The following is a 19,187-nucleotide window of genomic DNA, read 5'->3' as shown; positions in this document are numbered from 1 at the left end:
GTGCATGGGAAGGGGCCGTGGTGGCAGCCGCCACCAGCGCGTTGGGGGGTCTCGGGGCAGAGAGCCAACGGTCCCCACCGGCGGCACAGCCTGGCAGGGAGCGCTGCCGGAGCCGTGTCCCAGCAGGGCGGGGGGACCAGGGGGGGCCCAGCGTGCCAGGCCTGCGGGGCTGACACCCATTTCCTTCTATTCCAGCTCCGGGAACAATGGCAGAGACATTCCTTGTGGAGAGCCCCGACGTCACGTACAGCAAAGACTTCATCGAGGCCAAGTACACGTACAGCACCGTGCACGTCTGCAAGGAGAATGGCGTCACCAAGGTACGGGCAGGGCGGGCACGGGGCTGGCGGGGGGGCTCGGTGGTGGCTCTGCTCGTCCCCACGTGCCCCCTGGCTCTGTCCTGCAGGTGCGGCCGTGCTCCACCCGCTTCACCTTCCGGACAGGGCGACAGGTCCCTCGTCTGGGGGTGATGCTGGTGGGCTGGGGGGGCAACAACGGGACAACGGTGACGGCAGCTGTGCTGGCCAACAAGCTGGGGCTGTCGTGGATGACCAAGACGGGGCGCAAGGTGGGTGTCCCATCACTGTGGCCGGGATGGGGACGGGGACACAGAGCTCAGCTGCTCCTGTCTCCACCTGGGTCCTGCACCCAGATCTCCTCCCTGCCCCTGTGGAGGTGGTCTGCAGCCTTGGCCCCCCGGTTTAGGGGTGCTAGAGACCCCCCTCCTCCCCGTGCCGGCAGCTCATCCTCATGTTCTCCATCCCAGAAAGCCAACTACTACGGCTCCCTGCTCCAAGCCTCCACCGTCTGCCTGGGCACCGGCCCCACCGGTGACGTCTACGTGCCTTTCCGGGACCTACTGCCCATGGTGCACCCCAACGACATCGTCTTCGATGGTAAGTGGGGTGCAGGGGGCACCCCGTGATGGGGTGGGGGACCCTGAGTGGTTGGTCACCCCTTATACCCCAGGGTGGGACATCTCCTCGCTGAACCTGGCGGAGGCCATGCGGCGGGCGGAGGTGCTGGACTGGCCGCTGCAGGAGCAGCTCTGGCCCCACCTGGAGAAGATGAAGCCCCGACCCTCCATCTACATCCCCGAGTTCATCGCTGCCAACCAGGAGGAACGGGCGGACAACGTCCTCCGCGGCTCCATGGCTGAGCAGGTCCTGGTGGGGCACTGGTGGTGGTGGGGGGGACACACAGGTGACAGGAGGGATGCCGCCACGCTGATGTGTCCCCCTTGGTGGCATCCCAGGTGGAGCAGATCCGCAGGGACATCCGGGACTTCAAGGAGACCAGCGGGGTGGACAAAGTCATCGTCCTCTGGACGGCCAACACGGAGCGCTTCTGCGACGTCGTGCCGGGGCTCAACGACACCGCGGACAACCTGCTGCGGGCCATCGAGGTCAGGGGACAGGGGAGGGCACCGGGAGTGGGGCGGGGTGGTGGTGACAACACCACCCTGCCGGTGCTGAGCCACCCCGTGTCCCCGCAGCGAGGCCTGGAGGTGTCCCCGTCCACGCTCTTCGCCGTGGCCAGCATCCTGGAGGGCTGCGCCTACATCAACGGCTCCCCCCAGAACACCTTCGTGCCGGGGGCGGTGGAGTTGGCCGCCCAGCGCCGCGTCTTCATCTGCGGTGATGACTTCAAGTCGGGTCAGACCAAGCTCAAGTCAGTCCTGGTGGACTTCTTGGTGGGCGCCGGACTGAAGGTACGTGGGGACAGGGTGCCTCGGGGTGGGGGGGGACACCTGCCAATGGAAGGGGGTGACCTGCCGCACCCCCTGCCCAGACCAAGTCCATCGTGAGCTACAACCACCTGGGGAACAACGACGGGAAGAACCTCTCAGCCCCGCAGCAGTTCCGCTCCAAGGAGATCTCCAAGAGCAACGTGGTGGACGACACGGTCCAGGCCAACCCCATCCTCTACGGCCCCCAGGACAAGCCCGACCACTGCGTGAGTTGGGGGCTGGGGGGGTGGTGGGGGGTGTCACACACGACGACGACGGGGGGGACGGGGCAGTGACGGGGCCGTCGCTTCGCAGGTGGTGATCAAGTACGTGCCCTACGTGGGGGACAGCAAACGCGCGCTGGACGAGTACACGTCGGAGATCATGATGGGCGGCACCAACACCATCGTCATCCACAACACGTGCGAGGTGGGCGGCCGGCGCGTCCCCTGGGCAGGGGTGGCACGGCCCTGAGGGGTGGCACATCCCCGAGGGGCGCCTCACCCCCCGCCTCGCTGCCCGCAGGACTCGCTCCTGGCCAGCCCCATCATCCTGGACTTGGCCATCCTGACGGAGCTGTGCCAACGTGTCACCTTCTGCACCGAGGCCGACCCCGAGTTCCAGGGCTTCCACAGCGTCCTCTCCATCGTCGCCTTCCTCTGCAAGGCCCCGCTCGTGCCCGAGGGCACCCCTGTTGTCAACGCGCTCTTCCGCCAGCGCAGCTGCATCGAGAACATTCTGAGGTACCCGGCGGGTCCCCGCGATCGGGGGTGCCAGCTCCCACCCATCCTGCTGCCCGCGGGGGCACCCGAGGCTTGCAGATGTCCTGGTGCTGGATGCCCAGGGTGCCAACACCAGTGGGTCCCGGTGCCCAGGGTGCCCAACGCTGAAGGGTGCTGGTGCCCAGCGCCCGTGCCACCAGTGGGTCTGGGTACCCATCACCCATGGGTCCCGGTGCCCAACACAGGCGCATCCCAATGCGCGATGCCCCAGGGTGACGGTCCCAGCGTCCCTGGGGCGCTCAGCGCTGGTGGGTCCTGGTGATGCCCAGCACCAGCAGGTCCCAGTGCGGATGGGTCCCCTGGTTCCCAGTGCCCTGGGGTGCCCGACGCCAGCAAGTCCCAATGCCCAGGGTGTCCAACACCCACAGACCCCAGTAACTAATGCCCGGGGCGGGGGGGGGGTGTCATACACCAGTGGGGTCCCCATATATGGTGCCCAGGGGGGGTGCCCAACACACCGTGTCCCCATCACGGGTGGCTCCTGGCACGCGGGGTACCCGGTGCCATCGTGTTCCCCATCCCTGATCCCACCCCCCCTTTTTTCTCCCCCCGCAGGGCCTGCCTGGGGCTGCCCCCCCAGAACCACATGCTGCTGGAGCACAAGATGCAGCGGCCGGTGCCCAGCCCCAAGCGCTCCTGCCCCGGGGGGGCCGCCTGCCCCCTCGCCCCCAAGAAGGCACCGGCGGCCGCCCACCTCAACGGGCACCCCTGCCCGGGCCCCCCCCGGCCCCCCCTCCACGTCGACGGGGCCGACTAACGGCGGGTGCCTTTATGTATTTCATACCAGCTTTTTTTGGGGGAGTGGGGGGTGGATTTGGGGTCTGAAGAGGGTTGGGGGGGGGGGGGGCGTCCATGACCTGGTGGCCCCCCCCCCTCCCCAAGCGCTCGGTGCTGCCCAGCTCCGATGCCAACTCGAAACTGTGAAGCTTTGTACCCACCAATAAACCCGAAGCACGTAATGACCCCCCCACCCCCCGTCTCATCTGCTTCCTGGGGCCCCCGGCCCCCCCCCGGCGAAGCGAGAGCCGAACGCCGGCGCCTTCTGAAAAAAAATCAAATTACATTTATTGATGCAGGGGTGGGGGTGGTTTTGTTGTGGTTTTTTTTTTGTTGGTTTGGGTTTTTTTTTGTTTGTTTTTTTTTTTTAAGGGGGGGGGATGTCCCCATTTTGTTTTGATAAGCAACGGGGGCTCTAAAGGTTCTGGGGACTAGAAATGGGGGGGGGGGTCCCTACACAGAACGACTACGCCTATGGCGGGCACTACCCCTACGGGGACCAGGGGCTGCCCCCCCCCACCTTGGGGAGGGGCACATGGGGCCCCCCCGGCCCGGGGCTGTACAGGGGAGGGGGCCTGGGTGCACGGCGGCAGTTTGGGGGGGGGCGGAGGGGGGGTTTTGAGGTCTTTTCTGTTATAAAAGAGGAAAAAAAAAAGAATCAGGAAAGAAAAAAACAAAACCCACACAAAAAAAATTCCTTCATATTAAAGTTTTACAAGTGGTCCCTGGGGGGGGGGGGGGGCGGGGGGGGGGGCCCCGGTCTGGCGCTCGGGGGGGGCCGGGGATCACAGTGCTGGCTGAGCACGCAGACGGGGCCGGGGGCCGGGGACCCCCCCAGGGCTGGGGGGGCTGCTCCCTGCACTGGGGCCTGCCCTATAGAGCATGGTGGGGGGGGGGGGGGGTGCTCCATGGGGGGGGTATGGCTTGCCCACCCCCCCCCCCCTCCTTCCAGCATAGCCTGGGGTGCCCCTGGGTTTTTTTTGCGGGGGCTGCACTGGCACTGGGGGCGGTACAGCCCCCCCGGGGCTTTGGCAGGGCTGGGGGTTGGCTATGGGCCCCCCCCTCCATGGAATGGGGGGGGATGCCCAGCAGGGAGGGTACTGGGAGAACTGGGAGGGGGGGTCATGCCCTCCCAGACAGTGCTGGGGGGGGGGGGGGGGGGGGCATTGCTCATTAGCATTGCAGCTAATTGCAATTCAGTGCATGTGCCCTAGCCGGGCAGCATGCCATGGGCGGGGGGCACAGTGCCATGAACCCCCCCCCAAAATCCCCTTCCTCATGTTTGGGGGGGAGGAGAGGTTGGCACCACCCCGGGGGGGTCACAAACACCCCCTTCCCCCGCAACAGCCCCTCCACACACCCCCCCAGTGCCAGACCCCCACCCCAGTGCCTGCCCCCACCATGGGGAGGGGGGTGCCTATTCCAGGGGGGGGTCCCGCCCCCCCCCAGGGAGGGGGGGGCAGATGGGCAGTAAATAAGTCGCGTGACTTATTTATAATTATTATTAATTGTTGTTGTTTAGTGTTGGGGGGCTGAGGGGTTGGGGGGGGTGTTGGTAATTATTATTAATGATTTTTTCTGTGGCGGGGGGTGGGCATCCGGCTTGGGGCGGGGGGGGGGGGCGGCCTCGGCGCTGGGCTCACACGCTCATGGTCATGCTGGGCGAGTACTAGAGAGAGGGGAGACACCAGTTATGGGGGGGGGGTTGGGGGGGGGGCCACACACCGCTGCCGCCCCCCACCCCCACGCCCCCCAACCCCACCTCCTGCCTCCCGGCTGCTCCCCCAAAAGTGACCCCCCCCCCCCAGACTCCCAGCATGAGGGTGGGGATCCACCCTGGGGGTCTCGGTGTGCCCCCCCCGCCACCGCCTGCCCGCCCCCACCCCGGGGGTCCCTTACGCTGTCGCTTTGGAAGGGGTTTAAGAAGTTGCTGCTCAGCTCAGCGTCGTCCCGCGGGGTGCCGGGGGGGTTGCTCAGGGCCCCCAGGTTACTGGGGGAGCTCTGGGGGGGGGGGTGGAGAGAAAAATGTTAGCGGGGGGGGGTCCTGGTGCATGCGGGGGTACTGGTATGGGTGACGGGGCGGGGGGGTACCAGTGCATGGGGTCTCTGTGCATGGGAGGGGGAACCCAGTGTGTGGGGGGGTGGTCCTAGTCATGGAGGGGGGGTCTCAATAAATGGGGTCCCAGTATATGGAAGGGGACCCTAGTGCATGGCGGGGGGTCCCAGTGCACAGGGGGGCACAATAAATGGGAGTCCCAGTACATGGCAGGGGGGTCCCAGCCCATGGGGTCTCGGTGCATGATGGGGGGATCCCAGTGCATGGGGGGATCCCAGTGCATGGGGGGGGGGTGTCTCAGTGCATGGTGTGGGGGGGGGGGATGTCTCAATAAATGGAGTCTCAGTAGGTGGAGGGGGATCCCAGTGCATGGGGGGGCAATAGATGGAGTCCCAGTACATTCTGGGGGGGGGGGGTTCCAGTGCATGAAGTCTCACTGCATGGGGGGGGGAGGACGTCCCACTGCATGTGGCAGGGGGGTTCCCAGTGCAGGGGGGGATTCCAGGGTCTCCACACTCACCTTTGGCAGCCCGTCCATGTCCCCGGAGCCTACAAGGGTGACAGCAGTGCCTTAGTGACCCCCCCTCATTCTGGGTGTCCCCTCCCTGCTGCCCCCCCAGCCACACGAGGGGGACAAGCCCCCCCCAGCCGGGGCGGCGTTTTGAGGGGGGGGTACCCACCTAAGGATCCGTTCATGTGATGCGGCTCCATCGCGCTCATGGCACCCATGGGCCCCTCGGGTCCAGGCCCCATCGGGAACTGGAAGGGACGAGGTGGGGGTGAGTGATGTGGGACCCCCCCCCACATCCCTGTGTGTCCCCCCCCCCGCCCATCCCCGTCACTCACGTTCGGTCGGTTCCCCGCGGGCCCGATGGGGTTCATCATGGTGTACATGTTCTCGCTGGAGTTGGTGGAGTCTGGGGGGGGGTCACACATACCCCCCAGGGGAGGGGGTGAGCGTGGCACCCCAAATTCCCCCCTTCAAAGTGCCCCCCCCCCACACACCCCATCCCGGCACACACTCACCTCCGGGGCTGGGCAGGATGGGGGTGCCGGGGGGGCCACCGCCCCCAGGAGGGCCCTGTGGGGGGGGAAGGAGAGGAGGGAGGTGGGGGGGGGCACTGCAGCACAGCGCCCCCCCCTCCCGCATGCCAGTGCACCCCGATACTCACCACGTAGTTCCCAGGGGATGAGGAGGAGTAGGCGATCTGGGGGGGGGGGCAAGAGGAGGGGTCAGCATGGGGGGCACGGAGCTGGCACTGCCATCTCCCCCCCCCCCCCGAGGTATTTCCCCCCCCCTTGACTTACAGAGTTGGCGGTGGGGTTCGGCCAGGGCCCGCGGCCGCCAGGGCCCCTGGAAGGCAACGGGGAGAGGTGTGGGGGGGTCCCGCCAGGATTTGGGCCCCCCCTGACCCCTCAGGACCGGGGTGGGGGGGCACGGGGGGTGGCAGGTGCCTTACATGTTCATGGCGGGCATGGCGGGGCCGGCCAGCGAGCTGGGGGGGGGGCCGCATCCCGCTGCCGTAGGTCTGCGGGGAGAGCTGGGGGGCAGCGGGGGCCGGGACACCCCCGCCCCATCTCCCTGGTCCCATCTCTAACCCTGGCCCCAGCCCCGGATCCCTGTGCCCATCCCTGTCCCCATCCCTGACCCCATTCCAACCCACATTCCAGTATCCAGCCCCATCCCTTTTCCAGTCCCTGTCTCCATCCCTGTCCCATCCGTGTCCCCATTCCTGTATCCCCGTATCCCTGACCCCATCTGTGTTCCTGTCCCCATTCCAACTCACATCCCGGTATCGAGCCCCATCCCTTTCCCAGTCCCTGACCCCACCCCTGTCCCCCACCCCATCCTCATCCATATCTCCCTGTCCCCATGCCTGTATCCCTGTCCCCATTCCAACTCACATCCCGGTATCGAGCCCCATCCCTTTCCCAGTCCCTGACCCCACCCCTGTCCCCCACCCCATCCTCATCCATATCTCCCTGTCCCCATGCCTGTATCCCTGTCCCCATCCATGTCCCCGTCCCCATCCCTGTATCCCTGACCCGCCCTGTATCCCTGTCCCCATCTCTATCCCTGTCCCCATCCCTGTATCCCTGACCCCATCCCCGTATCCCGTCCCCCCCTCACCTGGGGGGCCATCCCGGCCATGCCCCGCGGGGGGTTCATGCGCTGCATCGGGCCCCCCATGCCGGGATGCCCTGTGCAAAGTGGGGGAGGGGGAGATGTGAGACCCCCACAGCACCCCCCAACCCGAGGTGTGTGTGGGGGGACACACAACACGACACGGGGGGCGGGGACCCCCCCCCCCCCCCCGACTCACCCTGCGAGCGTGCGGCCGGGTCCATGGCGTTGGGCAGCAGCGGCTGAGAGCCGGGGACACCCACTGGGGGCTGCAGGGGTGGGGAGGGCACAGCGGGTCAGGGTGCTGCGGGACCCCCCCACCCAGAGGGGGCTGCACCCACATCAGTGTCAGGGGGGGTGGTCCCGTCCGCGGCCACCTCACCTGGTTGGGCATCCGGAGGGGGGGCCGGGGGCCGCCGGGGTAGCGGGGGGACATGAAGGGCTGCAAGAGAGCAGAGGGGGGGGTGAGTTGGGGCTGGGGGAGTTGGCATCACCCTAGGGGGCTGGGAGGGGGTGGGGGGGGCCGGGGCACTCCTGCGGGCGCTGGGAGGTGGGGGGGCGGCTGTGCCCAGCCCTTACCTGGGTGTGCGGCCCCAGCAGGGGGGCACCGGGGTTGGGGGGCGGAGGTTGGGCGTGGGGCGATGGCTGAGAGCCCGCGGGTGCCTTCAAGAGAAATAAGAGACGGTTACGGGCAGGGGGGGCCTGGGGGGGCGGGCAGCAGCCCCCTGGGGGGGGGGGGGGCACCCCAGTATGGGGGTGTAGGGGGGGCACGGGGCTGGTCCAGCCTGGGGCAGGGGAGCAGGACGGGGGGATTGGCGGGGGGGCTGTGCCATGGTGGGGGAAGGGGGGGGGGGGGCTGGCTTGTGTAACGCCCCCCGGCTGCAGATGCACACGCTAAGGGCACGCACACGCCTGCACGCAGCGCGGGAGCACAGCTGTGCACGCCGGCCCCGGCACGTACACGGGCTCACACGCGTGTGCTCAAGCACACGCGTGTGAGCACACACGTCTGCACACACGAACCCTCTGTGCACACACCCGTGTCATGCACACGTGGAGCACACACGTGTGCACTCACGCCCCGCACTGTGAGCGCAAACATGCCACGCTCACGCGCTTGGCACGCTGGCACACGCACGGGCACATACGTGTGCTCACACGTGCACCCTCACACACAAGCACGCTCTCCCACACGCGTGCCATCCCGCACACATGCACGCTCACACATGCATGCACACACATGTGATGGGACAAGCACACGCAGCAGGATGCCCCCCACCCCCCCCCACCCCAGGCAGCGCGGGGGGGGGCACAGCCCCACGCTGGGAGGGCTCAGGCGGTACCTGGAAGAAGGCGGGGGGCATGGGCCCCCCCGGCAGGCCCTCGCCAGGGGGCAGGTTCCCCATCACCGGGCTGGGCGCCGCCGCCGCGCTCTGCGGGGAAAGGAGAGTTCAGCACCGCGGGGTGCCCCTGGCAGTGCCCCCCCACCACCACCCCCCCCCAGCACCCCACTCTGGAGCTGGCAATGCCACATCCAGCCTCCGCAGCCGCCCCACATCCCCAGTACATCAGTGGGGGGACATGACCCAGGGCCGGCCAACCCTCGTGGCTCCGTGCCACTGGTGTGTGCCCTCTGTGCCCCCCCCGAGGGCCACCCTGTCCCCAGTTCACGGCCCCAACCAGCCACCAGCTCCCACGGTGCCACCGCCACGCGTGAGCAAGAGGGCAGCGCGGGAGAAGCTGGCACGTTCCCCTCCCAGCCAAACTGGGGGGGCTGCAGCCAGCCGGGGGGCACCCTGTGGGGGCCGGCTGGGCCCGGGGGGGCGGGCAGGGGGCCCTGGCCCCACTCCGCTGCCGGCCCCGTCCGAGGGGAGCTGTTAAGGGGAAGGAATGTGCCGGTTTTCCGGCTCGGCCCCTCCGCCACAACTGGTTTCAATTTGTAGGGGAGGAGGAGAGGGAGGGGGGGGGACACCCTCGCGCTGCCCCCTCCACCCGGGGGGCCCCGCGCCGCCCCACGGCCCCCCAGCCTGCTGCCAGCCCCGCGGGGACAGGGGGGGCCCGGCTGTATTTGGGGGAGGGGGGGCATCAGCCACCGATGGGTGACGAGGCTTTGGCACCCGTGGGTGCTGGTGGCATGGAAATGGGGATGGGGGCACTGGTTGGGGGGGGCACGACCGCGGGGGCTCCTGCGGCGGGCACACGGGTCATGCTGTGTACACAGGTCACGCCAGGGACACGGGTCATGCCATGGACACGGGTCACGCGGGTGACACGAGGCACATGGGTGACAGCAGGTGACCCAGCCGAGGGTCCCGGCTCCACGGTGTGGCCGTGCTGGGTCCCCGTGCCTGCTGGCGTTGGGGTGGGGGGTCTGGGGGGGTTCCCGGCCCCCAGCCCCCTTTACCAGCTGCAGGATTTGGCCCCAGGTGCTCCCCAGCCCCCAGCACCAGCTGCGAGACAATGGGTGCCTGCGTAGGCAGCCAAAAAACCAGCACCGGGGGGACTGGGGGGGATGGGGGTGGCAGGCACAGCTGCCCACCCCCCCCAAAATTGTCCCCAGCACCCTTCACTCCCCAGCATCCCTCCTTATTAACTCCTCGGCCCCCGCCGCAGTAGGGGATGGCAGCTCCAGGGATGGGGTGGGACGTGGAGAGCCCCCGCGGTGGGGGGACACCCCAGGGATGTCTGGGGTGACGGGGGTGGCGGGGGGCTCGCGGTGCCCAGCCTGGAGCTCACCATGGTCCCACCACAGTGTCCATAATGGAGCCATCACAGACCCCACCATGGTCCAGCCACAGTGTCATCACAGTGCTGACCACGGAGCCATCACGGAGCCCATCCTGGTGCCCCTCACGGTGCCACCACGGTGCCCACTCACCCTTGCCCACCCAGCACGGTACAGGGGACGGGTCCCTGGCCAACAGCTGCCCCGGGGGGGTCCGTCCCCATCACCTGGGGGTGCCAGGAGGGGTGAAGGATGCGATGGCAGCAGCAGTGCCCCACGGCCAATCCAGCACCCGCGGAGCCTCCCCACTGCTGCCAGGGCAGCCTTTGCCTGGACGGGGGGGCCCTGTCCCCGCCTGGGGCCCCCCCCACCCTCCTGCCCCACAGCACGGGGATGCTGCTTGACCCCCAGCTCAGAGTGGGGCCAGCGCTGCCCCCCAGCTCCAGCCCCATAAGGGAGGCGGCAATGCCCCCCCCCCATGGCAGGGATTGAATTGGGGGGGTGCCCCCCCCCCCCATCACTCAGTGATGCAAAGCAGAGTTGCCATGGCAACAGGTTGGGGAGTTTCGGCTCCTCCTGCAGCCTCAAGGTCAGGAGGGAGAAAATGGGGGGGGGACACAGGACATTGGGCGGGGGTGGGCGCAGGCGGGGGGGTCCCCACACCGCTGCACCCCGGGGGGAGACGCCAGACCCGGCTGCGGGGCCGGCTGCTGCCACACACAGGTTGACCCCCCCACCCCAGATGTCCCGGTGATGTGGGATCACCGTCCCCACGATGCTCACGGTGGGGGGGGGGGTCCCGGTGCACCCCGGGGTGGGGGGCAGCTGAGCAGCACCCACAGGAGGGTGAGGGGCACCTGCTCGACACCGGAGAGCCCCATTTCACCCCACGGGTTCCAGTTTGGCCACGGCGGCCGGTGAGCACCGCGATGGGGACGCGGCGGTGTCGGGGTGCAGTGGGGGGGAATGGGGGGGGCAGGGGGCGCCCCAACCAGTGGTCCCCAGCGCCCCGGCTCTGCCTGCTGGCACCACTGCCATGGCAACGCGGCCTGACCCGCGCCGCGTCCCCGGCGTCACCGCACCGGCAGCCTCATTAATTCCAGCATGAAAATCAGCTCTGCGCCATGCCGGGGGGGCCGGGGGTGGCGAGGGGGGGCCCCTGCTGCAGCCCCAGCCCCGGCAGCCCCCGCGGCGCTGGCACGGGCAGACGTGTGCCCACACGCACCCACAGGGACCCACTGGCCCCATCGCGGGGATGGGTGTCGCGGGGGGTGAGCACCGTCACCACCACCCCTGGGTTGGGTGCTGAGCACCCAGGGAGGGGGTGGGGGGGCCACTCTGGCAGGATGGGGAGGGGGCTGGGGGCAAAACGCGCCCCGTGGCCTCCTGCAGCCCCCGGCAGCTGAAGGCCATGGCACCGCGTGTCCCCTGGCACCACAGAACCCAGAGCATCCTGTGCCCCACGGTACCGCGGGTACCGCAGCACCCGGCAGCCCTCAGCGTCGTGTCCCCCACTGCAGCCCCCCCCGGCTCAGCACTGTGGATCTCACAGCATTTTCCATGGCTCAGCACCACGGATCCCGCAGCACAGTGCCACGGATCCCACAGCATCCCCCACGGCTCAGCACCATGGATCCCACTGCATCCCCCACGGCTCAGCACCATGGATCCCACTGCATCCCCCATGGCTCAGCACCATGGATCCCACTGCATCCCCCACGGCTCAGTGCCATGGATCCCACAGCATCCCCCATGGCTCAGCACCGTGGATCCCACTGCATCCCCCACGGCTCAGTACCACGGATCCCACCGAATTCTGCATCTCACAGCACCACGGATCCCACTGCATCCCCCACGGCTCAGCACCATGGACCCCACAGCATCCCCCATGGCTCAGTGCCATGGATCCCACCGAATTCTGCATCCCACAGCACCATGGATCCCACTGCATCCCCCATGGCTCAGCACCATGGATCCCACAGCATCCCCCACGGCACAGCACTGTGGATCCCAGAGCATCTCTCATGGCTCAGCACTGTGGATCCCACTGCATCCCGCATCCCACAGCACCATGGATCCCACAGCATCCCCCATGGCTCAGCACCACAGATCCCACCGCATCCCACAGCACCACGGATCCCACAGCACTCCCCACGGCTCAGCACCGTGGATCCCACTGCATCCCGCATCCCCCACTGCCATGGACCCCACCTCATCCTCCACCCAGGACCATGCACTATCCCCCATCCCAGGCCACAGTGTCCCCCCCAGTGGGTCCCTTCCACCCCAGGACCCATTTTTCCTTTCCCACCCCCCTCCGTGCCCCCCCCAGATTGGCAGGATCGGGCCCACGCGTGGGCTGCGCTGTTGACTCTGTGCCAATGATTAACTCGCCCGCGGCTGGCACCGATAAGGAGCTGCCAGGGTGGGGGGGGCGGAAAGAGAGAGGGGGGGGGAAAGGGAGGGGGGAAAATGGGGGAGTCTCACCGGGCCCCAGGACCGTGGTGACCCCCAGGGCACCAGGCAAAGGGGGGGAACTCAGGACCCCAACCCCACTGATGTGCCACCCCCCCCAGTTGGGAAGTGACAGCCTCGTTATTTCGCCCACACCGCAGGATGGGGTCCGGGGGGGGCGGGTCTGTGTCCCCCGTGGGGTCAGAGGCAGGGGGATGGGCACACTGGGGTCTCTTGGTAGGGGGGGGCTGAGCCAGGCCCCCAGGGATTACCCCCCCCCACCGCTGCCCTGCAAAATAGGTCAGGCTGCACTGGCTGGCGAGGCTGGGGCTGGCACAGCCGCCGTTAACCCCCCGACCGCCGGGGTCCTCGGCACAGGGGGGGGTGTCACACCGGCGGGGGGGTGCCAAGCCCCCCCCACCCCCCAGCCCCCAGTACTCACGTAGTCATGGAAGGCTTTGGCCTCGCTGGAGTGCTCACAGGTCTCGCGGCGGTCGGGAGCGGCGCAGTAAAGGTCCCAGAAGACGCTGGAGTCGGGGGGGGGGGGACAGGACAGTGGGTCAGGACCCCCCCTCAGAATGTGCCCCCATCCCCCCCACCCCACCCTCACCCGCTGTGCCCCACGGCACGTCCCCCACCGCTGGCTGAGCCCGGCCGCGCTCATGACACCGATGGCTGGTGGAGGCGGGGGGGGGCCAGTGATGGCCGGTGGGGTGGGGGGGCCGGTGCTGTGTGCGCCCCCCCCCCTCATGGCAGGGGCCTCCCAGCTCCACCGCTGCCGCCTGTTTTCCCTGGAAACAGTTGCTACGGCCGGAGCTGAAATTCCTGGGACTTTACATCAGGCTGCAGCATCCCGGGGCGGGATGGGGGGGGGGGGGTTCCGGTCGCCCGTGCCCCCCACCCCCGGCGCTGGTGCATGGAGGGGCTGGTGGTGTGTGCCCCCCGCTCCAGCACGGCTTCTGGCTGTCCCCTCCCCGGTTTGGGGTGCAGTGGCTGGGGGCCGGCAGCGGGAGGGTTAAGGGCTTGGAAGGCGCCGTGCCCCCCCCCCCCCGCGCTGTGCGTGTGCCCCCCCCAATAAATCACCAATTAATCGTTTATTGGAAATGGCTACAGGAAACGGAGGCAGCACCAGCACGGTCGCATCCTGCACTCGCTGAGCCCCCCCCCGGCACGGCCATGTCGGGGTGCGACCCCCGGCATGACCCCCCCCCCGCCCCCCCCTCAGCATCACCATCCCCCCACGGTGCTCTGCTGGGCACCCCCCCCCGCACTGCGGGGGGTCCAGCCCCGGGCTGAGCCCCCCCCACCCCCCGCTTGGTGCCAAATTGGCTCCATCTGGAGGGGCCTGGGGGGGGGGCCGGGGCACAGTAGGGATGTGAAGTGGGGGGGGTGATGGGGGGGGCCCCAAAATCGCTGATGGGAAAAGCCGAGTGGCAGATTTGTGGGGTTGGAGATGATGTGGCAGCAGCACGGGGGTGGGGGGGGCAGCCCCCGGCCCCAATTCCAGCCCCACCGCTGTGGGGGAGAGTCCAGCCCCACTCCTGGCCCCCCCCTCCAATCGCACCCCCCCCCACTCACCACCACCAGGAGTGCAGGAAGCCGGGGGGCTCGCCCAGCGTGATGTTCTTCTCCCATCGGATCTGCGGAGATGGGCATGGAGGCGGGGGGGTGGTCAGGTCCGGCATCATCCTACCAGGCCTGACACCCCGGGGATGGGCTCAGGGAGCCAGGGGTTGGGGGGGGCTGCAGGGCCCCAAGCCCTGGGATGGAGTGGGGGGCAGGGGGTGTACGTGCCCCCCCCCTTCTCTTACCTCCGACAGGAAGGTCTGGGCCGATTTCTGGGCCCCCACGTGCAGCAGGTACTCGTAGACGTACAGCGCCAGCCTGGGGGGACGGGGAGGGGGGGGACAGGGATGGGGAGGGGGTGTCAGGGCCGGGAGGGGGTGTCAGGGCCGGGCACAGCGCCCCCCGGACCCACTGCCCCCGCAGTGCCCCGCGACAGCCCCGTGCGACAGCCCCCGGAACCGGAGGGGGACCCCTGAGTGGCAGCGGGGGGACGGTCAGGATGGAGCCCCCGTTCCGTAAGCGCGGGATGAACGCGGGGGTTCGGTGTCACCCCCCTGCGTGGGACCCCCCCCCCGGGCACCGCGGTGACACCAGGTCCCACCGGTGGCACCGGGTACCTCGCCACGGCCACCGGGCCCATCACCGGGGTGGCGGTCCGGGGCCCCGGCGGGGGGATGCCCCCGGACGGCGGGCACGTCTCACGCGGGACGGGCCGAAGGGCGAGTGGCCCCGCGGGTGGCCCCCGGCCGGGGCCCGGTCCCCGGTGCTCCGTCACCCTCCGGCAGCGGCGAACGGGACCCCGCGGGGACCCCACGGGGGCGGACGGGCTTAGGGGGGTCGTCGCGGGGTGCAGCCCCCCGGCTCAGGCAGGTGCCCCGGGGACGGACGGGGCCCCGGCGGGGCCAGCGGCGGCCCCGAGCACCGGAGAACGGCGGGGCCGGGGGCAGCCCGGGATGCCGGGTCACGCTCCCGGTGCCCCGGGGGATGGCGGGGACCGGGCCGGGTTTGGGGGGGAAGGCGAGCACGCATCGCGGTTCCCGGTGCCCCAGCGGATGCTACAGCCCGGGGGGAGCATCACTGCTCCCGCTGGCCCCCGGGGGACACCGCGGCTCCCGGTGCCCCGGTGTCCGGCTGAGCCCCGACGGCTCCCGCTGCCCCGCGGCGGCTGCCGGTGCGCCCCGGCGGGGCGGGGCCGCGGGGGTCCGCCCGCCCCCCGATTCCCCCCCACCCACCCCCCCCTTCCACCTCCGCTTCCCTCCGTCCCCGCTTCCCCGGCGGCCGCCCCGGCAAACTTCCGCACCCCCGCTCCGCGCCCGCCCCCGCCGCACTCACTTCTCGCGGGCCTGGCCGTCCGAGGGCACGCCGGAGCCCTTGCCCTTGGCGTACATGCTGGGGCGGCGGCGCGGCACCGGCTGTCAGCGGCCCCGGTCCCGGCCCCGGTTCCCCGCCGCCATCCCGGCCCCGGCCCCGGCCCCGGCGGCTCCGGCCGCGCGCCCGCGGGGGAGCTTGAAACCGCCGCGCCGGGCCGGGGGTCCCCGCGCCGCCACCGCCTCCCCCCGCGCGGCTGTTCCAGCAACGCCGCGCCCCCCCCTCCCCGCCCGCGCCGGCCGCTCTTAAAAGGGCGATGGCAGCGCGGTGGAGGTGGTGGGGACACGCGGGGATGGGGATGGGGGGGGCGGAGATGGGGGACGCGGACGGACACGGACGCGCGAGGGTGGGCATGGAGGGACGTGGACACGAGGGGATGGGCAGGGACACAGAGGGACGCGGGCATGAGAGGGGGGACACGGAGGCGAGGGGTGGACCTGGAGGGACACGGAGGCTGGGGGGGGGGGGGCGGGGTCACGGACGCGAGGGGGTGGGCATGGAGGGACAGGGACATGAAGAGGGACACGGACACGAGGGGGTGGACACGGTGGACACAGAGGGACACGGACGCGAGAGGCGGACATGGAGGGACACGGGCAGGAGGGGGTGGCTGTGCATGGACACGGACACGCGGGGATGGACACAGAGACGGCGGACACGGGGACAGGAACGGGTGGAAATGGAGAGACATGGACGCGAGGGGGCGGCCACGGCCACGGTGGACACAGAGGGATGTGGCCATGAGAGGGCGGAGGGACATGGAGGGACATGGAGAGGAGGGGACAGACACGGACACGGAGGGACGTGGAGGGGAGGGGGCGGGCATGGAGGGACACGGACATGGGGGGCTCGGACACGAGGGGGTGCACCCAGGGCCCAGACACGGGCGGCAGACACAGGTGCACGGGGGGACACCGACCCGGGAGGGGTGGGCACGGACACGGGGACAGACCCGGAGGGATGCGGCCGTGGGGAACACGGCGAGGGGGACACCCACCCTGCCTGGGGACAGACCCCCATGCACCCCCTGCGCGGATCCCCCCAGCCCTGGGGTCCCCTCACAAGCGGGCGGGGGTCCCCACGGGGGACCCCGAGCAGAGCCCCCGCGGGTGCCGAGACCCCAGGGAGGGCCCGATCCTCGCACATCACTCAGACCACCCCCCGGATGCCGACATGCGAGGCCGTGGGACGGCTCTACACCCAACCGGGCCCCCCCCCCAGCCTTGAGACCCCCCTCCCAGGCCCCCCTGAGCCCCGAGCCCACCCCCCGGCTCCCCACAGCCCCTCCAGGCAGGGAGCAGCACGCAATGTCAGAGCCCTGCAGCACCCCAGGAAAGGGCCTGGGGGTCTGGCAGTGGCCAGGGGGTGCTGGGGTGGGGGGTGCTGCCCCCTCCTCGGGACCGGCTACGCCCTGTCGGGGTGACACAGGGCAGCGGGACCCGCCTGTTCCTCTTCCCGCACCCCCGGCTGCACCAGGCACCGCGGCGGCCGCAGCGCAGGCGAGTCAGGGTGCTGGGGCTGGGGCTGGGGGGGGGGCAGAAAATCACCCACCAGGACCCCCGAGTGCTGCCCTGCACGGGCACAGGGGGAGCAGGGTGGGTGCCCAGCTGTGCCGCGCTGGTTTGCACTGGGAGGGGGGAAGCGGCACATTCAGCCGGGACGGGGGGCCAGTCCAAGGGGTCTTGCTGACACCCCCCCCCCAATTTCCCAGCCAGGTGGGGTGGAGGGGCCATGGGGCACCCCACGACCCTCCTGATGCTGCCACTGCTGCTGCGGCTGCTGCGCCCCGCGGCCCCCGCCACCCCCTGCTTCACCGTGCCACCGGACGCCCCGGTCGAGCTGGATCTGACCAACAAGAGCCACCGATGTGCTGAGCTGGACTGGGACCACTTCCAGCGGCAGAGCCGGCTGCGGTTAAGCCATAATGGCATCGAGGCCATGAGCCCCTCATCCCGCGTCAGGCCGGGGCTGGAGGAGCTGGACTTGTCGTACAACCAGCTGCGGGAGCTGCCGGCCGCCTTCCTGAGCCGAGCGCGGCGGCTGCGGCATCTCCAGCTGCAGCACAACCGGCTGCAGCGGCTGCCCGACGGCTTCTTCGCCAACGCCACGGCTCTGCAGAGCCTGCGGTTGGAGGGGAACCCCCTGCCCGCCGTGCCCCCCACCACCTTCCAGCCCGGGCTGCTTCTCTTGGTTGTGCCGTGCCGCTGCGACGTGGTGGGCAGCGTCCTGGCACCCTGCGCCTGCTCCGGGCCCAACTGCACCGTGCCCCTGTGCCACTGCGTCCAGTCCCACCATCACTCCTTCAACGTCACTGATTTCCATGCCCGGGAATGCCGGAGCAGTGTGGGGCTGGTGGCTGGCGTGGCCGGGGCTGCCGGTGGCATGGCTGTGCTGCTGGCAGTCGCCGCTGTGGTTTGCTACCGGCGGAGGAAAGCGGCTGCCAGCAGTGCAGGGTGGGGTAAGCAGGAGCCTGTGGCGGCCCACGGGCAGCCCCGCTACATCAGCCGGGCCGCTGAGGTTGGCACCACCGACGACGCCGTCGCGCCGGACTATGAAAATGTCTTCATGAGCCCCTACGCCGCCCCAGCTGCTGCCCAGGACTGGACGCCGGGATGGCAGGAGGAGCGGTACAGGTGAGGCTCCGGCGTGGGCACTGGCTGCTTGGGGCATGTCCCATCCCCTCCCTGCAGTGCTGCACTGTGTGGTGCCATGCCGTGCCATCCCATCCCATCCCATCCCATCCCATCCCATCCCGTCCCGTCCCGTCCCGTCCCGTCCCGTCCCGTCCCGTCCCATCCCATCCCATCTCAATCCATCCCATCTCATCCTATCCCATCCCAATCCATCCCATTCCATCCCATCCCATCCCATCCCAATCCATTCCATCGCATCCAAATCCATCCCATCTCAATCTATCTCATCCCATCCCATCCCAATCCATCCCATCTCAATCCATCCCTTCCCATCCCAATCCATCTCATCTCAATCCATCCCATCCCATCCCAATCCATCCCATCTCAATCTATCCCATCCCATCCCATCCCAATCTATCCCATCTCATCCCATCCCAAACCATCCCATCCCATCTCAATCCATCCCATCCCATCCCATCCCATCCCATCTCATCCTATGCTGTGCCATGCCATCCCATGCCGTGCCATGTCATCCCATCCCATCCCATCCCATCCCATCCCATCCCATCCCATCCCATCCCATCCCATCCCATCCCATCCCATCCCATCCCACCCCACCTTGTGCCGTCCCATTCTGCCACCCCCACGTCCCAGGCCCTTTCCGGGGCTGAGCCCATTCCCCCCACCCGCACCCCAGATCCCCCCAGGGGGTTTTCCTCCCCCGTTGGGCACCGGCCACCCTGCCCTGCCCCACCTGGGCACGGTGGGGGGGTGCCACCCACCCCTCTGCCCCCCCCAGCCCCCAGCTCCCGGTGGACGACGACTATTTCCTGGAGACCGAGGCCGTGGCCGGGGACCAGCCCATCTACGCCAACACACGGGGCTGTGGAGACGACGTCTACATCGTCCCCGATCCGTGAGGGGCCGGGGGGGCTGGGGGGGGCTGCGGGGGTGCAGCTCTGGCCCCCCAGA

The 19,187-nt window shown here is 69.5% G+C and overlaps 3 protein-coding genes across 4 annotated transcripts; 2 read left to right on the top strand and 1 right to left on the bottom strand.

The window, feature by feature from the left end:
• Nucleotides 1-206: 206 nt before the first annotated feature.
• Nucleotides 207-3,268, top strand: ISYNA1 (inositol-3-phosphate synthase 1). 2 transcript variants are annotated; one of them, XM_086627773.1, is made up of 10 exons: nucleotides 207-320; nucleotides 407-568; nucleotides 767-896; nucleotides 970-1,163; nucleotides 1,256-1,405; nucleotides 1,496-1,711; nucleotides 1,792-1,956; nucleotides 2,045-2,158; nucleotides 2,255-2,472; nucleotides 3,067-3,268. In XM_086627773.1, the coding sequence occupies exons 1-10, from the start codon at nucleotides 207-209 to the stop codon at nucleotides 3,266-3,268; spliced, it is 1,665 nt and encodes a 554-aa protein (XP_086483899.1). The 2 variants fall into 2 exon arrangements, with proteins under 2 accessions (XP_086483899.1, XP_086483901.1); XM_086627775.1 differs by having other exon boundaries at nucleotides 407-572; nucleotides 771-896.
• A 1,659-nt stretch (nucleotides 3,269-4,927) lies between these two features.
• Nucleotides 4,928-15,602, bottom strand: SSBP4 (single stranded DNA binding protein 4). Its single transcript, XM_086627935.1, is given in 19 exon segments — nucleotides 4,928-4,957; nucleotides 5,188-5,289; nucleotides 5,865-5,893; nucleotides 6,025-6,103; nucleotides 6,191-6,261; nucleotides 6,371-6,425; nucleotides 6,517-6,552; nucleotides 6,653-6,698; nucleotides 6,805-6,851; nucleotides 6,853-6,885; nucleotides 7,476-7,546; nucleotides 7,669-7,738; nucleotides 7,852-7,911; nucleotides 8,049-8,132; nucleotides 8,813-8,902; nucleotides 13,091-13,175; nucleotides 14,227-14,288; nucleotides 14,460-14,532; nucleotides 15,547-15,602. Coding segments are annotated over 19 exon segments (1,179 nt in total).
• Nucleotides 15,603-17,313: 1,711 nt separating this feature from the next.
• LRRC25 (leucine rich repeat containing 25) lies at nucleotides 17,314-19,135 on the top strand. Its single transcript, XM_086627525.1, has 2 exons — nucleotides 17,314-18,215; nucleotides 19,015-19,135. Exons 1-2 carry the CDS (start codon nucleotides 17,314-17,316, stop codon nucleotides 19,133-19,135), a joined length of 1,023 nt encoding a protein of 340 aa, XP_086483651.1.
• The last annotated feature ends 52 nt before the right edge of the window (nucleotides 19,136-19,187 follow it).

Source organism: Tauraco erythrolophus, chromosome 28, assembly GCF_009769465.1.
Source record: "Tauraco erythrolophus isolate bTauEry1 chromosome 28, bTauEry1.pri, whole genome shotgun sequence".
NCBI classification, from domain to species: domain Eukaryota; kingdom Metazoa; phylum Chordata; class Aves; order Musophagiformes; family Musophagidae; genus Tauraco; species Tauraco erythrolophus.
Note: the sequence above shows the minus strand (reverse complement) of the source record. Positions and strands in the feature narration are given on the sequence as shown.